Source organism: Ranitomeya variabilis, chromosome 1, assembly GCF_051348905.1.
Source record: "Ranitomeya variabilis isolate aRanVar5 chromosome 1, aRanVar5.hap1, whole genome shotgun sequence".
Taxonomy (NCBI): Eukaryota; Metazoa; Chordata; class Amphibia; order Anura; family Dendrobatidae; genus Ranitomeya; species Ranitomeya variabilis.
Genome location: NC_135232.1, coordinates 841318994 through 841346055, shown reverse-complemented (window position 1 = coordinate 841346055; position 27062 = coordinate 841318994). Strand labels below are relative to the sequence as shown.

Genomic DNA, 27062 nt, shown 5'->3' with positions numbered 1-27062 from the left:
GTTTCATTGATGTAGCAATACCACTTGCAATTAACCCTCCTCTTTGGGACAGGCGAAACATCAGGTTCTTCCACTCCTATAAGAAAATACCTGGAGTTAAGTCCTCTGCTTGTAATTTTTTAGTCACTGTAAATGGGTGCTCTAGCAATTTTTCCAGCTCAGTCACCTGATTCCACTGACTTTCATTTAGCGTCAGTTGAGGGTTAGCCATGTCAACAAGAAAGGTTTTCAGTTCAACCAAGCGCTGAATCATTAAGTACTGCCCCATCGTGTGGCTTGATCAATAATTGCCCCTTTTCCAGCACATCTCTTCAAAATTGAGTCAACTTTAGGGGTTCTGGCAACAGTAGCCAATTTTCTCACCTTGCCAATCACTGCAGCAGCATGTCCTTCTTGAAGACTGTCTCTTATAGCCAGCTGTAGCGTATGCACAACACAGCGCATGTGATGAATGAAAGAACGTATTGACAGTTTCTACAAGATAATCTAAACTATCATGTTGCTGTTCATCTGAAGCAACTTCAGTTTGCTCCTCAGTTACAATACTGTGTTCCTCTATTTCAAACATTTCTGTGTCTGTGGACCCAGAATGTTCTTCTAGCTGCTGGTCACCATCATTACTCTCATTCATTAGCTTAATAGTACTTATCATATTTGAAGCATTGTCAGTTTCGACAGAAAGAACTTGCTCTTTTTAAGTTCATAGTCTTGCAGAACCTTTTCCACCAAGACCTGGAGAAACTCGCTGGTGTGATGAGCTTTGGTGTCTTTTACTGCCAATGTCTTGGTAACACTTTCATTTTTGTCACAAACAAATCAGACATTGATGGCAAAATAGTTCACTCTGATGTGTGCAGGCATCCATTTTAAGAAACAGAAAGTGTCCCTTGAGAGTTTTTTTTAAGTTCTTCCTTTTGTTTAAAAGCTTCTTCGATTACTAATTTTCTAATACTCTCTCTCTCTCTCCAGAGAAACACCAAGCTTGCGGGCCATTTCCCCATTCAGACACATAAAAGCTGGTCGTAAAAATAATGAAATAGGCACACTATCCTTTACAACAAGCTCTATGATCTGTTTTTTAAATGTATCTACTGTCATTGTCACAGTAACTTTGTCACTGACAAAATATCTTGCAACTGATGGCTGCAAAGTTCTCTGCTCCTTTGTTTGGCTGGAAGAGCTGGGCACTGGTTCATTGGTTTGGATGCAGTCTTTCTCATCCACTGCTTTCAGTACTTCTGGATGAAAGCGCTGTAAATGTCTCTTTAGATTAGAAGCTCTGGTAGGACCATTTTTATCTTTGCCTGAATATGCACTGATCTTGGCTTCACAGCATTTGTTTTCGTCTGGATCATTTGTCATACACTGACAAACAATGTTTTCTATCTTGAGTGATGGTGAAATGTTCAAATACAGCTGATTTAATGTGATGCTTTTTTGCCATTCTCAGGTTTTTAATTCTGCAATCACAATCCAAATGACAATTGTTTTTCCTAAAAACAATTGTACAAAATTATTGCCAGGTCGTACAACTGATATAGTGGTCAGTAATACTGTTATTCCTCATGTACTCACAGTTAACTGATGCAAAGTTTGTTGAAAGGATAATACTTCTTACAGTCTTCCTCTTCTGAGTAGCAGCTGTGAGATGCTTGGAAGACGCACACCTAGTAAACATCTAGTCTAGAGGAGGAGCTTTACTACTAAGAATTTGCAACACATTTTCACTTTCAGTTTCATACATTGTAAGTAGGGGGGTTGGGGCAGCATGAGGTGAACAGTGACACACAAGAAGTAAAGGCCCCGTCTCACATAGCGAGATCGCTAGCGAGATCGCTGCTGAGTCACAAGTTTTGTGACGCAACAGCGACCTCAGTAGCGATCTCGCTATGTGTGACACGTACCAGCGATCAGGCCCCTGCTGCGAGATCGCTGGTCGTGTCGGAACGGCCTGGGCCGTTTTTTGATCGTTGAGGTCCCGCTGACATCGCTGAATCGGTGTGTGTGACACCGATCCAGCGATGTCTTCACTGGTAACCAGGGTAAACATCGGGTTACTAAGCGCAGGGCCGCGCTTAGTAACCCGATGTTTACCCTGGTTACCAGCGTAAATGTAAAAAAAAAAAAAAAAACAGTACATACTCACCATCTGATGTCCGTCAGGTCCCTTGCCGTTTGCTTCCCACACTGACTGAGCGCCGCAAAGTGAAAGTGAAAGTACAGCACAGCGGTGACGTCACCGCTGCGCTCTGCTCTCACTGTACGGCTGCACTCAGTCAGAGCAGGAAGCAGATGGCAAGGGACCTGACGGACATCAGATGGTGAGTATGTACTGTTTGTTTTTTTTGGTAACCAGGGTAAACATCGGGTTACTAAGCGCGGCCCTGCGCTTAGTAACCCGATGTTTACCCTGGTTACCCGGGTGCTGCAGGGGGACTTCGGCATCGTTGAAGACAGTTTCAACGATGCCGAAGTCGTTCCCCTGATCGTTGGTCGCTGGAGAGAGCTGTCTGTGTGACAGCTCCCCAGCGACCACACAGCGACGCTGCAGCGATCAGCATCGTTGTCTGTATCGCTGCAGCGTCGCTGTGTGTGTGTGACGGGGCCTTAAGAAATGTCTCTATCTCCAGCAGAACTGCTTATCACTGTTGTTCATAGTTTGATAGAACATATATATTTTTGAGTAACATTTATAAAATTCATATGAAAGTTCAATTATGAAATATTAACACTTTTTTTTTTTTAAAGCTGGAGTCGGTACATTTCTACCGACTCCAACCAAAACTAACGCCGACTCCACAACGCCGACTCCACAACGCCGACTCCACAGCCCTGATATATATGGCGGTATTATGTGAGAACACTATGGCAGTATTATCTTCAGAAAGGGGACCCATTCTAGGGTTGTTCTGGTTGAGCACCTGCACACAGGTCTGCTGTAAGTCTACGTTCACATTTGCGGTCTTCGCCGCAGCGTCGGGCGCCGCAGCATGCGTCATGCGCCCCTATATTTAACATGGGGGCGCATGGACATGCGTCGCACTTGCGTTTTGCGCCGCATGCGTCCCTGCGGCGCCCACGTCTGGGCGCAGAGGACGCAGCAAGTTGCATTTTTGCTGCGTCCAAAATCAATGAAAAAAAGGACGCATGCTGCGCAAAACGCAGCGTTGTGCATGCGTTTTGCTGCGTTTTTGTTTGCGTTGTGCGTTGCGGCGCCGACGCTGCGGCGCACAACGCAAATGTGAACGTAGCCTTATAGAGGGGGCAGCATGACCTCCAGTTAGGTGCCTTCAGGGGAGGGCTGGTGAGGCAGCTGAAGAGAGGGGTCTCATTTTTGTCGTTACTATATGGCTACATTTCCTTCCCAGCGTCACCCCGTACTTCGCCTGTCGCCTCGCTTTCACACATTGCCAGGACAGGATGGAGAATACAGGATCTGAGGAGGGGAATGGGGTCTTTGCATGCAAAGTCTGGATCAGAACAGGCCATCAATCCACAGAAATGTTTCCTGGATTTCTGAGGAGACTGTCCATCCATGTGTATAAAAGACAGCGCTCTATGTACAATCCCTGGCTGCTCCGCGCACTGAACATGGTGCTTTCATACACCAGCACACTGCTCTCCTGAAATACTCTGTGCTGCTGTCACCCTGCTCCCTCCACCACATATCTCCCAGAATCCTTGCTGCCTGCCATCCTCGGTGACTGTCTACTTGTCAGTATAACTCTGTAGTCACCAACAAAATGGCTGCTCACTGGGTTCCTGAATATCATCCTCTCTTATCCCTTAGCAAACACCCAGAAGGGGAGGAGAGGAGTGACATCACACACGTCAGCAGACTCCGCCCATAATTACTGCAGTGCTGTAATGTGAGCTAGTTGTACACTAGGTTTTTGTCAAATTTCATTAGCTGCTCCCCTAGTGTTTAAAAGTGGAAATGCCAAACCTTTTAAAATTATTTTTCATATTTTACTAAATTATAAACAAATGATAATATTTTTAAAGAAAATTTAAACATTAATTCTTTACATTTTTTCAATCGCTGGAAAAAAGTTTTTTTTTATGGCACCTTCCCTTTAAGAGAACTGCCTTTGGAGAGGTTTTCTATCAGAATACTATGGTTGTTCCTCATTCACATGGAATATATTGTCAGTCAGACATTTCTGTGAAAAGTCTACCACATGTAAATAGAAACTTAAAAAGGTGGGTGCAATCAGAGAAAAATCATGTTTTGGCTGAAAACAAGTTCATGATCTCGCATGGTAATCACAGCTGGAACAAAAAAACTTACATGAAATGAAAGACTAGTTATATCACTGATAAAAAGGGTGTTTCAAAGGGAACAAGGCATACTCTGCTCCATGGTATGCTTGGTATAAAGAAGCAGAATTATACAGACAGCACGGTGGCAGCCTGGTGGCTCAGTGGTTAGCACTGAAGCCTTGCAGCGCTGGGGTCCTGGGTTCAAATCCCATCAAGACCAACATCTGCAAGGAGTTTGCATGTTCTCCCCGTGTTTGCATGGGTTTCCTCCGCGTTCTCTGGTTTCCTCCCACATTCCAAAGACATACTGATAGGGAATCTAGATTGTGATCCCCATCGGGGACAGCGATGATAATGTGTGCAAACTGTAAAGCGCTACGGAATATGTTAGCGCTATATAAAGATTATTATTATTACAGAGATTTGTAGGAAAAGATTCAGTATAGCTATTGTTCTATTCATTGCAATCCCTGGTGTAATGCGCATGTATCCAGTGGGCGGTCCTCGTCAGTGACTGGCAGCTAGCTCCATATGCACATGCATCCAGTGGGCGGTCCTCGTCAGTGATTGGCAGCTAGCTCCACATGCATCAAGAGGGCGGTCCTCGTCAGTGATTGGCAGCTAGCTCCACATGCATACAGTGGGTGGTCCTCGTCAGTGATTGCCAGCTAACTCCACATGCATCAAGAGGGCGGTCCCTGTCAGTGATTGGCAGCTAGCTCCACATGCACATGAATCCAGTGGGCGGTCCTCGTCAGTGATTGGCAGCTAGCTCCACATGCATACAGTGGGCGGTCCTCGTCAGTGATTGGCAGCTGGCTCCACATGCATACAGTGGGCGGTCCTCGTCAGTGATTGGCAGCTGGCTCCACATGCATACAGTGGGCGGTCCTCGTCAGTGATTGGCAGTTAGCTCTGCATGAACAGTCATTGAGAGAAAACAATCACTGGGAAGGACAGCACACTGGACTCACACAGAAACAAGTGATTTCAATAAATAAAATGCTGAAACTTTTCCACCAAAAATGGATAACAATATGATTAGATCCTCCTGCTTTATAATATCCTGCCTGAAGCTCAGATACCATTTATCAACGTGACAGGCTCCCTCTAATCCTCCTTCAAAGGAAATCTGTCATCAAGTCTTATATAATCAGTTGCTGAGAATGTACAGTGCAGATGCCATACTGTAAAGGCCCCGTCACACATAGCGAGATCGCTAGCGAGATCGCTGCTGAGTCACAAGTTTTGTGACGCAACAGCGACCTCAGTAGCGATCTCGCTATGTGTGACACGTACCAGCGATCAGGCCCCTGCTGCGAGATCGCTGGTCGTGTCGGAATGGCCTGGACCTTTTTTTGGTCGTTGAGGTCCCGCTGACATCGCTGAATCGGTGTGTGTGACACCGATCCAGCGATGTCTTCACTGGTAACCAGGGTAAACATCGGGTTACTAAGCGCAGGGCCACGCTTAGTAACCCGATGTTTACCCTGGTTACCAGCGTAAATGTAAAAAAAAAAAAAAACAGTACATACTCACCATCTGATGTCCGTCAGGTCCCTTGCCGTCTGCTTCCTGCTCTGACTGAGTGCCGCTGTACAGTGAGAGCACAGCACAGCAGTGACGTCACCGCTGCGCTCTGCTCTCACTGTACGGCCGGCGCGCACAGTCAGAGCAGGAAGCAGACGGCAAGGGACCTGACGGACATCAGATGGTGAGTATGTACTGTTTGTTATTTTTGGTAACCAGGGTAAACATCGGGTTACTAAGCGCGGCCCTGCGCTTAGTAACCCGATGTTTACCCTGGTTACCCGGGTGCTGCAGGGGGACTTCGGCATCGTTGAAGACAGTTTCAACGATGCCGAAGTCGTTCCCCTGATCGTTGGTCGCTGGAGAGAGCTGTCTGTGTGACAGCTCCCAAGCGACCACACAACGACTTACCAACGATCACGGCCAGGTCGTATCGCTGGTCGTGATCGTTGGTAAATCGCTATGTGTGACGGGGCCTTAAGTCTGCAATTTATTGTACAAGCAAATGGGGACATGACTATAGGTCCAAATGCTCAATTCTAAGCAAATGTATCACATCATCAGCAGTGACTGCATCTGCTCCCATTGGAAAGGGAAAATTGTTCTCCCCTAGGATAACTTTTTTCTTAATTTGTTGGTATGGAAAAGGGTCTTGCCGACAATGAAAATGTTCTTGTATATACACTACACATTTCAGGATTGATAATCTTCTTAGCAAAAGTAGAGATTTCAGAGATCTCACTGTCATGGAAGCTACTCTCCTGTCAATGCTACACGGGAATGGTTTTACGATGCTGTAAGTTTGTATATACTTTTACCTCCCAGAAAATATATTTAAAACATGCAGAACAACTAAAGATTACAGGGAAATAAATTGAAATTTGTTCAAACATTGTATTTTAAATTTTGTTAGGGGCAGCTCTTTCAGTGGAGATAACTGCAATTAGTAATTATAGCTGAGGTTATCCATCTACAATTTAATATTCAGGCAAATTGAAATCTTCCATTGAGTATAACATTGACAAGCCATTGAGGGAAAAAAATTAGAAAGGGAAAAATTGAAAGGATACCTTTTCGAACATCGCGAACAGAGGAGGACAATTTTTCATGCTTCTTTTCTGAACCTGCATTTAGTCAAAGTACATGTATTCAGATTGTGCCTTCAGACAAAAAATACATTTTCAAGACAGCTGTTTTCAAATAGTACAAAAAGATTGACAGAATTTATTTTTTCTTGCAAAATCCATATGTACATGTTTGACCATAGGAATGTTCAATCTGTTTAAAGTTCTTGCTGCAAATTTACAGTGTCTTAATATATTTTTCCCTGTCTTTTTTTTTTTTTTTTTTTTTTACTATTAGGAGTGAATTTCAGCTAAATACCATAGACGAACAAAATCAGACAAGTGAAACTTCCCATCCCTAGCAAAATGATTAAAGGCCATTCAAAACCCACTCACCTTCCCACTAAAGATTTCTCATGCCAACAATTGGCTTTATTATTTCCTTTTTATAGCAATGTAGTGTGGAAGAAATCAGAAAAATGATCTGAGAAAGAGATAATACCTGCATAAGAGTCTGATGCAGAACTTCCACTTCTATCAAACACAATTGGAGAAATACCTCTAGCCCTTTTCCTTTCCTTCTTTTTCTGATCTAGAAAATATGTGAAAAGATAATGTAAGCATGGCAGCGATCTAACTGCTCCAATAGCCATGCTCCAATCTTACAGGTATTCTAGCAGAATGGCACCCTACAAAACTAAAGATCAGCTACATAAGAACAACAGAGCAATCTATTCTTATTTCAAGGGATATGATGAAGAAAACAAGCAGGGAGCCTTTAGCGCCACATGAAGTGGGAGAACCTATCATTCATTACAGCAATAAACCACTAACTCTCAAAAACATTCAGCAGGATGCTTTAACGAGAACAGAATAGCCCTCTATGGGTCAGAGTATGAATCCAAAACTTAAGGCCAACCTTACAAGCTTTTCACTAAGGACGTCCACTGACCTTAATTGATTCAGTCTCAATTCTTGAAAGTAAAGCTCTGGCCTAAAATGGTCATGGACTAGTATATTCAACATTTCTTTCCCTGTTCCACAATACTAAAGTGAATGGCAGCGTCTATTACTTAACAATACCACAATTATACCATAAAGAAAAGTGCTAAAATGACATTTAGGCATTCTCTCAGGAAGTGACTGTCACAATCTTATCCTGTGTCCCAAACAATGATATTACAATTGTATAACATTCTGCACAATATTTTCTGAATATAACCAATAAAGTGATCCTCTGAGATCTATTGTGCTTGGACAAGCTGTTTTAGAATAATGGTTATTGCCAGCTCATCAATTTAAGGGTATTTCTATGTACTGGCCACAGAAGTTGGAAACCTCGGAAATAACACAGTGGACTGTGCTAGACAATTTGTTACTCCATTTCACTTCAGCAGGACATATGCAAACAGTGTAGCACAGCCGGCTCAGATGTTTCCACAGCTTTGCCCGCACTTACCACACAAGGCATGACGTAAAAACAACTCCCAAAAAACAATGTCAGAATTGTGGGATGTTTTTTTTTGCGCATGGATCCATATAAGTATAATGAACTCTGCAAATTCATTTTTTACTGACAAGAATGTCTACTGCCATGACCCCTACGATTTTAAGGGTAATATTTCAAACTCACTTTTGCCCTTTTTTTTTTCTCATTACGCTGAAAACTTATGGTTAATTACATTTGCCATTTCAAAATGTGGTTAGTTAACCAAGAGCTCAATGATTGTATGGGCACATTATTTATTGCAAAAAACAATCTGCTGCACCTACAAGTCTCGCGCAAACGGCTCTATGTACAATTCTCCATCATACAGGGTCAGTGGCAAACACATTAAGGCTATATGCACACGTTTACGATTTTTCGGCAAGTTTTCTGCGGAAAAAAACACTAAAACGCATACATAAGCATACCATCATTTTTAATGCATTTCGCAATTTTTGTGCACATGCTGCGTTTTTTCTGCAAAAAAACCGCATTGCGGTAAAAAACGCAGCATGTTCATTAATTTTGCGGATTTTTCACGTTTTTGCCACTATATTATAGCATTGGGAAGCTCCTGAAGGGTTAATAAACTACCTGACAGCAGTTTTCAATATGTCAGGGGGTGCTGTTTTAAAAATTGTATAACTTTTAGGGGTTTCCCAATATATGGGACCCCTAAAGGAACTTCAAAAATGGATAAGTCCCTAAAAAAAATAAATTTTGTAAATTTCCTTGAAAAATATGAAAAATTGCAGCTACATTTTTAAACCTCCTAAAATGCTAACAAAATAAAAGAACATTTTACAAATGGTGCTGATGTAAAGCAGACATGTGGGAAATGTTATTTATTAATGATTTTCTGTGATATGACTATCTGAATTAAAGGGATAATCATTCAAAGCTTGAAAATTGCTAATTTTTAAAAGTTTCTCATATTTCTGATATTTTTCATAAATAAACACAAAACATATCAACCTAAATTTACAATAATCATAGAGTATAATGTGTCATGGAAAAACAATCTCAAAATCACTGGGATTTGTTGAAGTGTTCCAGAGTTATTATCACATAAAGTGACACTGGTCAGATTTTAAAAAATTGGTTCCGTCACTAAGGGGTTAAAAAAAAACCAAAAAACCAAGATATATACAGTATGTGTGTGTGTGTGTGTGTGTGTGCCTTAGAGGTGCTTGGCCAATCGCAACTATAACCATTTACTATAATTTACCCCTAATGTACATAATTTTATTTATATAGCGCCAACATATTCTGCAGCGCTTTACATTACAGAAGGGATTTGTGCAGACAATAGACTTTACAGCGTAACAATAATCATAGTTCAAAACAGATACCAAAAGGAGTGAGGGCCCTGCTCACAAGCTTACAAACTATGAGGAAAAAGGGAGACACGAGAGGTGGAACATAAATTAGAGAGAAGACTCTACGTGGCTCAAAGTGGTTGTAGATATCAGTTGCCTCTTATGATGTATTAAACGCCAATTTTAAAGTGTTTCACCCTTAGTTTTGGCGAAATTTAACGAGTTCAGGAAGCAGCAAAAAGGGAACCTGTCAGGTGTGGGCGAAGTCTGATCTAAGGACAGCTTAGACTATAGAAGTAGAAGCTGAGGAGAATGATCTAAAGCTTTATGAGAAATGATTCAGAATAACTTGCATTTTAGTCACTGAAATCCCTGAGGCTTGTTGCATATGAGTCCAGTGAGTGATCCAGTCATTGATAATGAATAAAAAGGCAAGTTTTACGGAAACTTAAAAAAAAAAAAAAAACCTGCACATCAATCTGAACAGCTCCCCCTGGCCCATACGATCCAGCCTGCAGATCAGACACCTTTTCCAACAGTACAGGTTCCCTTTAACCCCTTTCTGTCATTAGACGTACTATTCCGTCCATGTGGGGTGGGCCCTACTTCCCAAGGACGGAATAGTACGTCCAGCACGATCGGCCGCGCTCACGGGGGGAGCGCGGCCGATCGCGGCCGGGTGTCAGCTGACTATCGCAGCTGACATCCGGCACTATGTGCCAGGAGCGGTCACAGACCGCTCCCGGCACATTAACCCCCGGCACACCGCGATCAAACATGATCGCGATGTGCCGGCGGTGCAGGGAAGCATCGCGCAGGGAGGGGGCTCCCTGCGGGCTTCCCTGAGCCCCCCGCAGCAACGCGATGTGATCGCGTTGCTGCGAGGGTCTTACCTCCCTCCCTGCCTGCTCCAGACCCGGATCCAAGATGGCCGCGGATCCGGGTCCTGCAGGGAGGGAGGTGGCTTCACAGAAGCCTGCTCAGAGCAGGCACTGTGAAGCAGCCTGCACTTCTCGCAGATCGGTGATCTGTCAGAGTGCTATGCAAACTGGCAGATCACCGATCTGTATTGTCCCCCCCTGGGGCAAAGTAAAAAAAAAAATTTTCCAAATGTGTAAAAAAAAAATAAAAAAAAAATTCCAAAATAATGAAAAAAAAAAAATATTATTCCCATAAATACATTTCTTTATCTAAATAATAATAAAAAACAATAAAAGTACACATATTTAGTATTGCCGCGTCCGTAACGACCCGACCTATAAAACTGGCCCACTAGTTAACCCCTTCAGTAAACACCGTAAGAAAAAAAAAAAAAAAAAACGAGGCAAAAAACAACGCTTTATTATCATACCGCCGAACAAAAAGTGGAATAACACGCGATCAAAAAGACAGATATAAATAACCATGGTACCGCTGAAAGCGTCATCTTGTCCCACAAATAACGAGCCACCATACAGCATGATTAGCAAAAAAATAAAAAAGTTATAGTCCTGAGAATAAAGCGATGCAAAAATAATTATTTTTTCCATAAAATAGTTTTTATCGTATAAAAGCGCCAAAACATTAAAAAATAATATAAATGAGGTATCGCTGTAATCGTACTGACCCGAAGAATAAAACTGCTTTATCAATTTTACCAAACGCGGAACGGTATAAACGCCTCCCCTAAAAGAAATTCATGAATAGCTGGTTTTTGGTCATTCTGCCTCACAAAAATCGGAATAAAAAGCGATCAAAAAATGTGACGTGCCCAAAAATGTTACCAATAAAAACGTCAACTCGTCCCGCAAAAAACAAGACCTCACATGACTCTGTGGACCAAAATATGGAAAATTTATAGCTTTCAAAATGTGGTAACGCAAAAAATATTTTTTGCAATAAAAAGCGTCTTTCAGTGTGTGACGGCTGGCAATCATAAAAATCCGCTAAAAAATTCGCTATAAAAGTAAATCAAACCCCCCTTCATCACCCCCTTAGTTAGGGAAAAATAAAAAAAATGTATTTATTTCCATTTTCCCATTAGGGCTAGGGTTAAGGCTACAGTTAGGGTTGGGGCTAAAGTTAGGGTTGGGGCTAAAGTTACGGTTAGGGTTTAGATTACATTTACGGTTGGGAATAGGGTTGGGATTAGGGTTAGGGGTGTGTCAAGGTTAGAGGTGTGGTTAGGGTTACTGTTGGGATTAGGGTTAGGGGTGTGTTTGGATTAGGGTTTCAGTTATAATTGGGGGTTTTCCACTGTTTCGGCACATCAGGGGCTCTCCAAACGCGACATGGCGTCCGATCTCAATTCCAGCCAATTCTGCGTTGAAAAAGTAAAACAGTGCTCCTTCCCTTCCGAGCTCTCCCGTGTGCCCAAACAGGGGTTTACCCCAACATATGGGGTATCAGCGTACTCAGGACAAATAGGACAACAACCTTTGGGGTCCAATTTCTCCTGTTACCCCTGGAAAAATACAAAACAAGGCTAAAAAATAATTTTTGTGGGGGAAAAAAAAAAGATTTTTTATTTTCACGGCTCTGTGTTATAAACTGTAGTGAAACACTTGGGGGTTCAAAGTTCTTACAACACATCTAGATAAGTTCCTTGGGGGGTCTAGTTTCCAAAATGGGGTCACTTGTGCGGGGCTTCTACTGTTTAGGTACATTAGGGGCTCTGCAAACGCACTGTGACGCCTGCAGACCATTCCATCTAAGTCTGCATTCCAAATGGCGCTCCTTCCCTTCCAAGCCCTTCCATGCGTCCAAACGGTGGTTCCCCCCCACATATGGGGTATCAGCGCATTTAGGACAAATTGGACAACAACTTTTGGGGTCCAATTTCTCCTGTTACCCTCGGGAAAATACAAAACTGGGGGCTAAAAAATAATTTTTGTGGGAAAAAATTTTTGTTTTATTTTTACGGCTCTGCATTATAAACTTCTGTGAAGCCCTTGGTGGGTCAAAGTGCTCACCACACATCTAGATAAGTTCCTTAGGGGGTCTACTTTCCAACATGGTGTCACTTGTGGGGGGTTTCTACTGTTTAGGTACATTAGGGGCTCTGCAAACGCAATGAGACGCCTGCAGACCATTCCATCTAAGTCTGCATTCCAAATGGCGCTCCTTCCTTTCCGAGCCCTCCCATGCGCCCAAACAGTGGTTCTCCCCACATATGGTGTATCATCGCACTCAGGACAACTTGGACAACAAATTTTGGGGTCCAATTTCTCCTGCTACCCTCGGGAAAATACAAAACTGGGGGCTAAAAAAATAATTTTTGTGGGAAAAAATTTTTGTTTTATTTTTACGGCTCTGCATTATAAACTTCTGTGAAGCCCTTGGTGGGTCAAAGCGCTCAAAACACATATAGATAAGTTCCTTAGGGGGTCTACTTTCCAAAATGGTGTCACTTGTGGGGGGGGGGGTTCAATGTTTAGGCACATCAGGGGCTCCCCAAACGCAACATGGCGTCCCATCTCAATTCCAGTCAATTTTGCATTGAAAAGTCAAATGGCGCTCCTTCGCTTCCGAGCTCTGTCATGCGCCCAAACAGTGGTTTACCCCCACATATGGGGTATCGGCGTACTCAGGACAAATTGTACAACAACTTTTGGGGTCCATTTTCTCCTGTTACCCTTGGTAAAATAAAACAAATTGGAGCTGAAGTAAATTTTTTGTGAAAAAAAGTTAAATGTTCATTTTTATTTAAACATTCCAAAAATTCCTGTGAAGCACCAGAAGGGTTAATAAACTTCTTGAATATGGTTTTGAGCACCTTGAGGGGTGCAGTTTTTAGAATGGTGTCACACTTTGGTATTTTCTATCATATAGACCCCTCAAAATGACTTCAAATGAGATGTGGTCCCTAAAAAAAAATGGTGTTGTAAAAATGAGAAATTGCTGGTCAACTTTTAACCCTTATAACTCCCTAACAAAAAAAAATTTTGGTTCCAAAATTGTGCTGATGTAAAGTAGACATGTGGGAAATGTTACTTATTAAGTATTTTGTGTGACATATCTCTGTGATTTAATTGCATAAAAATTCAAAGTTGGAAAATTGCGAAATTTTCAAAATTTTCGCCAAATTTCCATTTTTTTCACAAATAAACGCAGGTACTATCACAGAATTTTTACCACTATCATGAAGTACAATATGTCACGAGAAAACAATGTCAGAATCACCAGGATCCGTTGAAGCGTTCCAGAGTTATAACCTCATAAAGGGACAGTGGTCAGAATTGTAAAAATTGGCCCGGTCCATAACGTGCAAACCACCCTTGGGGGTGAAGGGGTTAAAAAGACTTTAAACAAGTAAAACAATTACAGCTACATAATGTCAGAAAAACTACTACATTCGGATATAAATGAAAGAAGTAATTCCCTTAGGTGCTGGAACAGCTGAAAGAACAATGTATTTTTTCTGCAAAAGACAAAATCTTCCCCTCATGTATGGAGGATATATGTGTGTGTGTGTATATATATGTATATATATATATATATGTATACTAGCTGTACTACCCGGCTTCGCCCGGGTTAATGACTGCTGTTAGCAAAATAGAATGTGTTAACAAAAATTTATTCTGCACACAAAAACCACAAAACAAATAGATAGAAATGTAATTATTAAAAGGCAAAAACTAAGCAAATAGAAGCATTTCACAACATATATTAGCTTTGTTATACTGAGAATGTCTTTGTTGCCTATATTAACCAATCAGAGCTCAGGTTAATTAACTGTAGCAAAATAGAAGCTGAGCTGTGATTGGTTGCTATTGGCAGCCTGATAAATCCCCAGCCAACAGGAAGCCCTCCCCCCTGGCAGTATATATTAGCTCACACATACACATAATAGACAGGTCATGTGACTGACAGCTGCCGTATTTCCTATATGGTACATTTGTTGCTCTTGTAGTTTGCTTATTAATCAGATTTTTATTTTTGAAGGACAATACCAGACTTGTGTGTGTTTTAGGGCGAGTTTTATGTGTCAAGTTGTGTGTGTTGAGTTGCGTGTGGCGACATGCATGTAGCGACTTTTGTGAGATGAGTTTTGTGTGGCGACATGCGTGTAGCAACATTTTGTGTGTTGAGTTGCATGTGACAGGTTAGTGTAGCAAGTTGTGTGCAGCAAGATTTGTGCATGGCGAGTTTTGCGCGTGGCGAGTTTTATGTGTGGTGCATTTTGAGTATGTGCAAGTTTTGTGTGAGGCAACTTTTGCATGTGGTGCAACTTTTGTACATGTGGCAATTTTTCTGTGTGTGCAAGTTTTGCATGAGGTGAGTTTTCCATGAGGTGAGTTTTGCACGTGTGGCGAGTTTTGCGTGAGCCTAGTTTTGCATATGGCGAGTTTTGCATGTAGCGAGTTTTGAGTGGTGACTTTTGTGTTTCGACTTTTATGTGGCGAGGTTGGTGTGTGTGTGTGGTGAAATGTGTGCTGAGGGTGGTATATGTGTTCAAGCACGTGGTAGTGTGTGGCGCATTTTGTGTTTGTGTTCATATCCCCGTGTGTGGTGAGTATCCCATGTCGGGGCCCCACCTTAGCAACTGTACGGTATATACTCTTTGTCGCCATCGCTCTCATTCTTTAAGTCCTCATTGTTCACATCTGGCAGCTGTCAATTTTCCTCCAACACTTTTCCCTTCACTTTTTCCCCATTATGTAGATAGGAGCAAAATTGTTTGGTGAATTGGAACGCGCGGGGTTAAAATTTCACCTCACAACATAGCCTATGACGCTCTCGGGGTCCAGACGTGTGACTGTGCAAAATTTTGTGGCTGTAGCTGCGACGGTACAGATGCCAATCCCGGACATACACACATACATACATACACACATTCAGCTTTATATATTAGATATACCTGTATGTAATCTCCTGTATATAGTATATACCTGTGTGTCATCTCACCTATATATAGTATATATCTGTGTGTCATCTCCTGTATATAGTATATACCTGTATGTCATCTCCTCCTATACATAGCATATACCTGTGTCATCTCCTCCTGTATATACTATATACCTGTAGGTAATCTGCTCCTGTATATAGTATATACCTGTGTGTCATCTCCTCCTGTATATAGTATATACCTGTATGTCATCTCCTCCTGTATGTAGTATGTACCTGTATGTCATCTCCTCCTCTATATAGTATATACCTGTGTGTCATCTCTCCTGTATATAGTATATATCTGTGTGTCATCTCCTCCTGTATATAGTATATACCTGTGTGTCATCTCCCCTGTAAATAGTATATACCTGTGTGTCATCTCCTGTATATAGTATATAGCTGTATGCCATCTCCTCCTGTATTAGCCCTCGTTCACACGTTATTTGGTCAGTATTTTTACCTCAGTATTTGTAAGCTAAAATGGCAGCCTGATAAATCCCCAGCCAACAGTAAGCCCACCCCCTGGCAGTATATATTAGCTCACACATACACATAATAGACTGGTCATGTGACTGACAGCTGCCGGATTCCTATATGGTACATTTGTTGCTCTTGTAGTTTGTCTGCTTATTAATCAGATTTTTATTTTTGAAGGATACCAGACTTGTGTGTGTTTTAGGGCGAGTTTCGTGTGTCAAGTTGTGTGTGTTGAGTTGCGTGTGGCGACATGCATGTAGGGACTTTTGTGAGATGAGTTTTGTGTGGCGACATGCGTGTAGCAACTTTTTGTGTGTCGAGTTGCATGTGACAGGTTAGTGTAGCAAGTTGTGTGCAGCAAGTTTTGCGCATGGCGAGTTTTGCGCGTGGCGAGTTTTATGTGTGGTGCCTTTTGAGTATGTGCAAGTTTTGTGTGAGGCAACTTTTGCATGTGTTGCAACTTTTGTGCATGTGGCAATTTTTCTGCGTGTGGCAATTTTTCTGCGTGTGCAAGTTTTGCGTGTGGCGAGTTTTGCACGTGTGGCGAGTTTTGCATGTGGAGAGTTTTGCGCGTGGCGAGTTTTGAGCGGCGACTTTTGTGTTTCTACTTTTATGTGGCGAGGTTGGTGTATGTGTGGTGAAATGTGCACTGAGGGTGGTATATGTGTTCGAGCACGTGGTAGTGTGTGGCGCATTTTGTGTGTGTGTTCATATCCCCGTGGTGGTGTGATTATCCCATGTTGGGGCCCCACCTTAGCAACTGTACAGTATATACTCTTTGGTGCCATCGCTGTCATTCTTTAAGTCCCCCTTGTTCACATCTGGCAGCTGTTAATTTGCCTCCAACACTTTTCCTTTCATTTTTTCCCCATTATGTAGATAGGGGCAAAATTGTTTGGTGACTTGGAAAGCGCGGGGTTAAAATTTCACCTCACAATATAGCTTTGACGCTCTCAGGGTCCAGACGTGTGACTGTGCAAAATTTTGTGCCTGTAGCTGCGACGCCTCCAACACTTTTCCTTTCACTTTTTCCCCATTATGTAGATAGGGGCAAAATTGTTTGGTGAATTGGAAAGCGCGGGGTTAAAATTTCACCTCACAACATAGCCTATGACGCTCTCGGGGTCCAGACGTGTGACTGTGCAAAATTTTGTGGCTGTAGCTGCTACGGTTCAGATGCCAATCCCGGACATACATACATACATACATACATACACACACACACACATTCAGCTTTATATATTAGATATGTGTATGTGTGTATGTGTGTATGTGTGTGTGTGTGTGTGTGTGTGTGTGTGTGTGTGTGTGTGTGTGTGTGTGTGTGTGTGTGTGTGTGTGTGTGTGTGTATGTATGTATGTATGTATGTATGTATATATATATATATATATATATATATATATATATATATATATATATATATATATATATATATAGTTACAAAACAACAAAACAAAAGGCCCGGAATCCAACAAACTAGGCAAATAAATAAATGGACACTGCCATCTCCAAGAAACAAGGTTTGAAATATTTCCCAATAGTGTTATGTGAGGTATTAGAGATAAAGTGTGACAAGTTTGCCACAGAGCCCCTATATGATAGGATAGTGCCAAATACTATATTAATTCTAACAATACACTAATGAAACGGTCGTAACCTAGGTCGTGTTTAAAGGGAACCTGTCACCCCCAAAATCTAAGGTGAGCTAAGCCCACCAGCATCAGGGGCTTATCTACAGCATTCTAAAATGCTGTAGATAAGCCCCCCCGATGTATCCTAAAAGATGAGATAAAGAAGTTAGATTATACTCACCCAGGGGCGGTCCCGGTCCGGTCCGATGGGCGTCGCGGTCCGGTCCCTCCTATCTTCAAGCTGCGGCTCCGGCGTACTTTGTCTGCCCTGTTGAGGGCAGAGAAAAGTACTGCAGTGCGCAGGCGCTGGGCCTCTCTGACCTTTCCCAGCGCCTGTGCACTGCAGTACTTTGCAGACAGTACGCCTGCGCCGGAGCATGAATACAAGAGGACGTCATCGTAAGAAGATGGGAGGCCCCGGACCAGACTGCAACGCCGATCGTATCGGGACCGCTCCTGGGTGAGTATAGTCTAACCTCTTTTTCTTTCAGGATACATTGGGGCTTATCTACAGCATTACAGAATGCAGTAAATAAGCCCCTGATGCTGGTGGGCTTAGCTCACCTTCGATTTTGGGGGTGACAGGTTCCCTTTAAAATAATCCCGTATTCCCTGTTAATGGCAGCTTCAAAAGAAAAGGTCATTCACAATGAAAGGTTAGTAAAAATAGACAGCTGATATACTTAATGAAAATATTCTTTTAAACCATGGATATATATCTAACAGCAAATGCTATCTCAAAATGAAAAATAGCGACAGGAATGCCACATTAAGTTTAAACTTACCTGAAATGTCTGAGCCAGACCCAGAACGAATTGAGTCAGAGAATGAAGCGGAATCAGATTCGGAGTCACTAGCTTCACTACGAGTATCATAATCATTTCCTTCTCGCTGGTCACGCTCACGCCCTTCTTGACCATACGCCTCTTCCTCCTCCCCCTCCTCTTCGGCTTCTTCTCCCTCGTCCTCCTCTTCCATGCCTTCTTCGTTTTCACTGTTTGCTTGATCTTCATCAGATGATTCACTACCACTACCACTATCCCCATCTGACCCATAATCTTCAGAGTTGCCATCAGACGAGCGACTTGACCGGCTTTGCCTTCGGTTTGAATCATTCCTTAGTTTCTAGCAAAAAGGATAAAAAAAATTTTGTTTTTTTAAAAACGGAATGGATTAAAAATTCTTTAGTTATGAGGGTTTAATACATGACATCTCTATTAACCCCTTCATGACTCTGGGTATTTTCGTTTTTCGCTCCCCTCCTTCCCAGAAACATAACTTTTTTATTTTTCCATCAATATGGCCATGTGAGGGCTTATTTTTTGTGGGACGAGTTGTACTTTTGAACGACATCATTTGTTTTAGCATGTCATGTACTAGAAAACAGGAAAAAAAATTGCAAGTGCGGTGAATTTGCATAAAAAGTACAATCCCACACTTGTTTTTTGTTTGGCTTTTTTGCTAAGTTCACTAATTACTAAAACTGACCTGCCATTATGATTCTCCACGTCATTACGAGTTCATAGACACCAAACATGTCTAGGTTATTTTTTATCTAAGTGGTGAAAAAAAATTCTATATATATATATATATATATATATATATATATATATATATATATATATATATATATATATATATATATATATATATATATATATATATATATATATATACACACACAAATATAATATATATATATATATATATAATAATAATATATAATTATAATATATATATAATTATAATATATAATTATAATATATATATATATAATTATAATATATATAATTATAATATATATATATATAATTATAATATATATATATATAATTATAATATATATAATTATAATATATATATATAATTATAATATATATAATTATAATATATATATATATAATTATAATATATATAATTATAATATATATATATATTTATAATAAAATATATATATATATATATTTATATTTATAATAAAATATATATATACATATATATATTTATAATAAAATATATATATATATATATATATATATATATATATATATATATATATATATATATATATATATACACACACACACATATATACACACACACACACATATACACATACACATATATATACACTCACATATATATAAAAAATTGCGCCATTTTTCGATGCCCGTAGCGTCTCCATTTTTCATGAATCCGGGGTTGGTTGAGGGCTTATTTCTTTGCGCGCCAAGCTGACGTTTTTAATGATACCATTTTGGTGCAGAAACGTTCTTTTGATCACCCGTATTTACATTTTACATTTTAATGCAATGTCGTGGTGACCAAAAAAACCTAATTCTGAAGTTTCTAATTTTTTTTCTTGCTACGCCGTTTAGCGATCAGGTTAATTTTTTTTTATATTGATAGATCGGGCGATTCCGAACCATTTGATTTTATTGCTTTCTTTTGTATGGGGCAAAAGGTGGGTGATTTAAACTTTTATATTTTTTTTTAAACTTTTTTTTTTTTTTTTTAAACTTTTGCCATGCTTCAATAGCTTCCATGGGAGGCTAGAGGCTGGCACAACTGGATCGCCTCTGCTACATAGAGGCGAAGCATAGATCACCTCTATGTAGCAGAATTACAGCATTGCTAAGAGCGCCGACCACAGGGTGGCGCTCATATCAATCCGGCATCAACAACCATAGAGGTCTCAAGACCTCTGGTTGTTATGCGACACATCGCTGACCCCCGATCATGTGACGGGGGTCAGCGATGACCGCATTTCCGGCCGGATGCGGTAGTTAGATGCCATAGCGTCTGACAGTGGCATTTAACTAGTTAATAGCGGCAGGTGAATCGCGATTCCACCCGTCACTATTGCGGGCACATGTCAGCTGTTTAAAACAGCTGACATGTCCTGGCTTTGATGCGAGCTCACCGCGGGAGCCCGCATCAAAGCAGGGGATCTGACCTCGGACGCACAATCCCGCCCGAGATCAGAAAGGGGTTAAAAGAAATATAGAGGCCAACACTAGATGCTAACACTTGGGACTATTATCTAAACGAAAACTTCTTTCCTTACAGACTGAAAGCACATATCACATATGCCAGGTATTGTTTGCTAAGGGTCCAGTTTTAAGTGCTACTGCTTGTATCTTCTCACACTAAACTAAGCCAGGGCTCAACTAATCAATGTAGTTCGATTTAGATAGCAACTAAAATTAGTTACCAATGACTAATTTGTTGGGTTACATTTAATGTGGTACTGGTCTGCAGACCAGTTAGAAAGTTAAGTAGGCTCATGTTGCCCACAAGTAATGTTCACATGATAAGCACGAAACAACTACAATAAGGCCTAGGGCAGCTGTGGAAAGAGTGGTTGCTAATGGTAGACATCATAGCGTCTACATGTTAAAAGCCCTGACTTCTACACATATGCAGAAGTGCTCAAATCATGAAGGAGAGACTGGCACTAACTCTGGAGAGAAAAAAAAATCATCAAGTAAAATGTCTAGATGTATAATTGTTTCAGTAAAAGACCCCATTCAGTTATGACATCCAAGCAATTTAAGCCGATACCTCGGGAGCCACTTCTGGAGTATTGGATTTGGGTCTTCTCTCAGATTCCCTCTTCCTTGAGCTCACTTTGTCTTGAGAACCTTTAAAACCATCCCGGGAGGTACTACTAGATGAATGTATTCTTCGGTCACCCTCAGGTCTTCTGTTCCTGTCGTGTCTCTGGAAATCATCACTCTTATAATCAGACGCCTGCTTTCCTTTGGAGCTGACAACCCTTCTTGCACTTCCAGACAGCCTTTGAGGTGGAGGCCTTGCTAAATGAGGGGACGGTTTTTGCCTCTTTGGTTCAGACATTTCAACTCTATCACTTTTTCTTTTTGACCCTTTAGGAGGGGGGAAAAAAAAACAATTTTCCATTAAGAATATGATTACCAAAATTCTAAATTAAAAGAATATATTTATAGCATTAATTTATACAGAAACGATGCTCCAGAATAGGATACATTTCAGCCCTACTAAAAACCATAGCTATAATGTTGCTTTGTTTCTTTTCACTTGAGATACTTAACTATAGTCACATAAAACAGAACAAAATTGTATACTACTTAAGCAACAAGCGAGGTCTATTTACACTGGACAATTAAAAGGCTTAATTTGCTTCCTGAATGGTTGTTAAGGAGGACCTTTCACCAGTTTTAGAATGTTAAACTGGACAACTAAAGGGATAATGGCTGCAGAGTCGAATAAAATTCCCTTTTTTTTTTTTAATTTAGTTTCTCATCTCTGTTGTAGCAACAGTAGATGGAACATTTTAGATTCCAATTTCCCCTTCAAGCAAGACTGCATTGGAAGAGAGTCCCTGGGGGTACGAACTTTTTTTTTTTTTTTTTTTTAAATTGCCCATCATGAGTAGGCAGCAAAATGCAAAGGTGACAAGAACACCCACCCCCTCGAAAAGACCAGAGTTTCTCCTGTGAGACATAATGACACAGCCATGCTCCCCTCCATGATTTCAGCACCTATGGTTTGGAGTACAGCAGAACTATCTCTTTACAAACATCTCAAGGCACTGTCAGCTCTGGACTAGAGCAGTTTGTAATGAATTATCTCTGTTGTACTCTGTACAGTAGATGTACTGTATATATCACAGTTGGCTCCAAGTCATTACGTCTCACAGGAGAAAACCTGCTCTAACTTTCTCTAGGGGCATAATCCCCCCCCCCCCCGCATGACATCTCCTGCTTATGAATGGGTAGTGTCATGCAGATAAAAAAAATAAATAAAGCACATGACTCTAGTAAAGCTAAGAGTAGTTTCTCCTGTTATGGGGAAAAAAAAGCAGGAAAAACCATGCCCAAAGACGAATTTCTGGTAATGCCCCTTGGTTAAGGGGAAATTAGAATCTGAAGTTTAAAAACCAATGTCTCCACAATGGTGCTGAAAAATGTAAACTACCGTATATACTCGAGTATAAGCCGACCCGAGTATAAGCCGACCCCCCTAATTTTGCCACAAAAAACTGGGAAAACTTATTGACTCGAGTATAAGCCTAGGGTGGAAAATGCAGCAGCTACCGGTGAATTTCAAAAATAAAAATAGATGCTCCATACCATTCATTATTGCCCCATAGATGCTCCATATAAAGCTGTGCCATATATAATGCTCCATACCATTGATTATTGCCCCATATATTATCCATATATAGCTGTGCCATATACAATGCTCTGCACCGTTCATTATGGCCCTATAGATGCTCCATATAAAGCTGTGCCATATATGCTCTGCACTGTTCATTATTGCCCCATAGATGCTCCTTATAAAGCTGTGCCATATATGCTTTGCACCGTTCATTGCCCCATAGATGCTCCTTATAAATCTGTGCCCTATATGCTCTGCACCGTTCAGTTTGGCCCCATAGATGCTCCTTATATAGCTGTGCCCTATATGCTCTGCACCGTTCAGTTTGGCCCCAGATGCTCCTTATATAGCTGTGCCCTATATGCTCTGCACCGTTCAGTTTGGCCCCATAGATGCTCATTATAAATCTGTGCCATATATGCTCTGCACCGTTCAGTTTGGCCCCATAGATGCTCATTATAAATCTGTGCCCTATACGGGTCCTTCTCAAAAAATTAGCATATAGTGTTAAATTTCATTATTTACCATAATGTAATGATTACAATTAAACTTTCATATATTATAGATTCATTATCCACCAACTGAAATTTGTCAGGTCTTTTATTGTTTTAATACTGATGATTTTGGCATACAACTCCTGATAACCCAAAAAACCTGTCTCAATAAATTAGCATATCAAGAAAAGGTTCTCTAAACGACCTATTACCCTAATCTTCTGAATCAACTAATTAACTCTAAACACATGCAAAAGATACCTGAGGCTTTTAAAAACTCCCTGCCTGGTTCATTACTCAAAACCCCCATCATGGGTAAGACTAGCGACCTGACAGATGTCAAGAAGGCCATCATTGACACCCTCAAGCAAGAGGGTAAGACCCAGAAAGAAATTTCTCAACAAATAGGCTGTTCCCAGAGTGCTGTATCAAGGCACCTCAATGGTAAGTCTGTTGGAAGGAAACAATGTGGCAGAAAACGCTGTACAACGAGAAGAGGTGACCGGACCCTGAGGAAGATTGTGGAGAAGGACCGATTCCAGACCTTGGGGAACCTGAGGAAGCAGTGGACTGAGTCTGGTGTGGAAACATCCAGAGCCACCGTGCACAGGCGTGTGCAGGAAATGGGCTACAGGTGCCGCATTCCCCAGGTAAAGCCACTTTTGAACCATAAACAGCGGCAGAAGCGCCTGACCTGGGCTACAGAGAAGCAGCACTGGACTGTTGCTAAGTGGTCCCAAGTACTTTTTTCTGATGAAAGCAAATTTTGCATGTCATTCGGAAATCAAGGTGCCAGAGTCTGGAGGAAGACTGGGGAGAAGGAAATGCCAAAATGCCTGAAGTCCAGTGTCAAGTACCCGCAGTCAGTAATGGTGTGGGGTGCCATGTCAGCTGCTGGTGTTGGTCCACTGTGTTTCATCAAGGGCAGGGTCAATGCAGCTAGCTATCAGGAGATTTTGGAGCACTTCATGCTTCCATCGGCTGAAATGCTTTATGGAGATGAAGATTTCATTTTTCAGCACGACCTGGCACCTGCTCACAGTGCCAAAACCACTGGTAAATGGTTTACTGACCATGGTATTACTGTGCTCAATTGGCCTGCCAACTCTCCTGACCTGAACCCCATAGAGAATCTGTGGGATATTGTGAAGAGAAAGTTGAGAGACGCAAGACCCAACACTCTGGATGAGCTTAAGGCCGCTATTGAAGCATCCTGGGCCTCCATAACATCTCAGCAGTGTCACAGGCTGATTGCCTCCATGCCACGCCGCATTGAAGCAGTCATTTCTGCCAAAGGCTTCCCGACCAAGTATTGAGTGCATAACTGAACATTATTATTTGATGGTTTTTTTGTTTGGTATTAAAAAACACTTTTATTTGATTGGTCGGGTGAAATATGCAAATTTATTGAGACAGGTTTTTTGGGTTATCAGGAGTTGTATGCCAAAATCATCAGTATTAAAACAATAAAAGACCTGACAAATTTCAGTTGGTGGATAATGAATCTATAATATATGAAAGTTTAATTGTAATCATTACATTATGGTAAATAATGAAATTTAACACTATATGCTAATTTTTTGAGAAGGACCTGTATGCTCTGCACCGTTCAGTTTGGCCCCATAGATGCTCATTATAAATCTGTGCCATATATGCTCTGCACCGTTCAGTTTGGCCCTATAGATGCTCCTTATAAAGCTGTGCCATATATGCTCTGCACCGTTCAGTTTGGCCCCATAGATCCTCCTTATATAGCTGTGCCATATATGCTCTGCACCGTTCAGTTTGGCCCCATAGATGCTCCTTATATAGCTGTGCCATATATGCTCTGCACCGTTCAGTTTGGCCCCATAGATGCTCCTTATATAGCTGTGCCCTATATGCTCTGCACTGTTCAGTTTGGCCCCATAGATGCTCATTATAAAGCTGTGCCATATATGCTCTGCACCGTTCAGTTTGGCCCCATAGATGCTCATTAAATAGCTGTGCCCTATATGCTCTGCACTGTTCAGTTTGGCCCCATAGATGCTCCTTATAAAGCTGCCCCATATGGAATGCTCTGCAGCGTTCAGTTTGGCCCCATAGATGCTCCACATAAATCTGTGCCATATATAACGCTGCTGCTGCTGCAATAAAAATAATAAAACACATACTCACCTTTCTTGCTTGCAGCTCCCCAGCGTCCGGTCCCGGCGTCTCTCCGCACTGACTGATCAGGCAGAGGGCGGCGCGCACACTATATGCGTCATCGCGCCCTCTGACCTGCACAGTGAGAGCGGAGAGACGCCGGGAAGATGGAGCGGCGTGTGGATTGTGGACAGGTGAATATGCGATACTTACCTGCTCCCGGCGTCCCGCTCCTTCCCCCGGACAGCTGGTCTCCGGTGCCGCAGCTCTTCCTCTGTCAGCGGTCACCGGCACCGCGCTGATTAGAGAAATGAATAGGCGGCTCCGCCCCTATGGGAGTGGAGTCCATATTCATTTCTCTAATGAGTGGTCCCACGTGACCGCTGTACAGGGAAGAGCTGTGGCACCCGGAGACCGTGTGACGGGCAGGGGAGCGTCAGGATCGCCGGGACTAGGTAAGTATGCCTCAGCGCCCTCTCCCCCTCACCCGCCGACCCTGCCACAGACCGTGACTCGAGTATAAGCCGAGAGGGGCACTTTCAGCCCAAAAATTTGGGCTGAAAATCTCGGCTTATACTCGAGTATATACGGTACTTCTTATTTAGCTTGTAAGTCACTATTTCAAGATGTGGCCAGTTTAACATTCTAAAACTGAAAGGTCCCCTTTAATATTGATATCAGAAAACTATAGTTGACAGTGTGAAAATAAAAACATTTACAACGCCTTGCATATACCAAATACAAGAGCAGTTACCAAGCTGATTAAACTGGTAGAAAACATCTATTAGGGTAGGGGCTCAATACTATTTTTCACACTCTGGATTGATACAATTTTTTTTTCAATATAAAATAAACAAGGCTTCAGACATTTAACTCCACCTCCAAAGCCTGTTTTCACCTTCATGACTAGGCCAAATTTTAGCATTCTGACCAGTGTCACTTTATGAGGTTATAACTCTGGAACGCTTCAACGGATCCCTGCGATACTGACATTGTTTTATTGTGACATATTGTACTTCATGATTGTGGTAAAATTTCTTCGATATCACTTACGTTTATTTGTGTGTGTGTGTGTGTGGGGGGGGGGAACTAAAATTTGGATAACATTTTGAACATTTTGCACGTTCAAAATTGTACTTTTTTAGGACTTTAAACTACTTTACAATCTGCACAAAGTTAATTTTTTTTTTTTTTTAGTAAGTTAGAAAGGTTAAAAAGTTGACCAGCAATTTCTCATTTTTCCAATAAAGTTTACAAAACCATTTTTTTTAGGGACCACATCACATTTGAAGTGACTGAGGGTCCAGATATGACTAAAAATACCCAAAAGTGACACCATTCTAAAAAATGCACCCCTCAAAGTGCTGAAAACCACATTTAAGAAGCTTATTAAATATTCAGGTGCTTCACAGGAATTTTGGAAGGAATTTTGGAAGGAAAAATGTGGAAGGAAAAAAAAAAAGGGATTTTTGTGTACTCACCGTAAAATCTTTTTCTCCGAGCCATTCATTGGGGGACACAGACCGTGACCGTGGGGTGTATCCCGCTGCCACTAGGAGGCTGACACTAAGGCTACTTTCACACTAGTCCGTCGGTACGGGCAGACGCAAACCGTCGGCCCGACGGACAATGTGTTAATCACAACGTGGGCAGCGGATGC

General features: G+C 41.5%; 1 protein-coding gene across 6 annotated transcripts in view; it reads right to left on the bottom strand.

Annotated features, from left to right (window-relative positions):
• YTHDC1 (YTH N6-methyladenosine RNA binding protein C1) overlaps positions 1–27062 on the bottom strand; it is a 119663-nt gene that overhangs the window by 66465 nt on the left and 26136 nt on the right. For 2 of the 6 annotated variants that reach the window (XM_077275937.1, XM_077275927.1), the window contains exons 3-6: positions 21204–21526; positions 18425–18764; positions 7360–7449; positions 6864–6917 (exon numbers count right to left, since the gene is read on the bottom strand). In XM_077275937.1, coding sequence (XP_077132052.1) covers positions 6864–6917; positions 7360–7449; positions 18425–18764; positions 21204–21526 — 807 coding nt within the window. The remainder of the gene's footprint in view (positions 1–6863; positions 6918–7359; positions 7450–18424; positions 18765–21203; positions 21527–27062) is intronic. The other 4 variants (XM_077275944.1, XM_077275951.1, XM_077275959.1 and 1 more) reach the window with 2 other exon arrangements.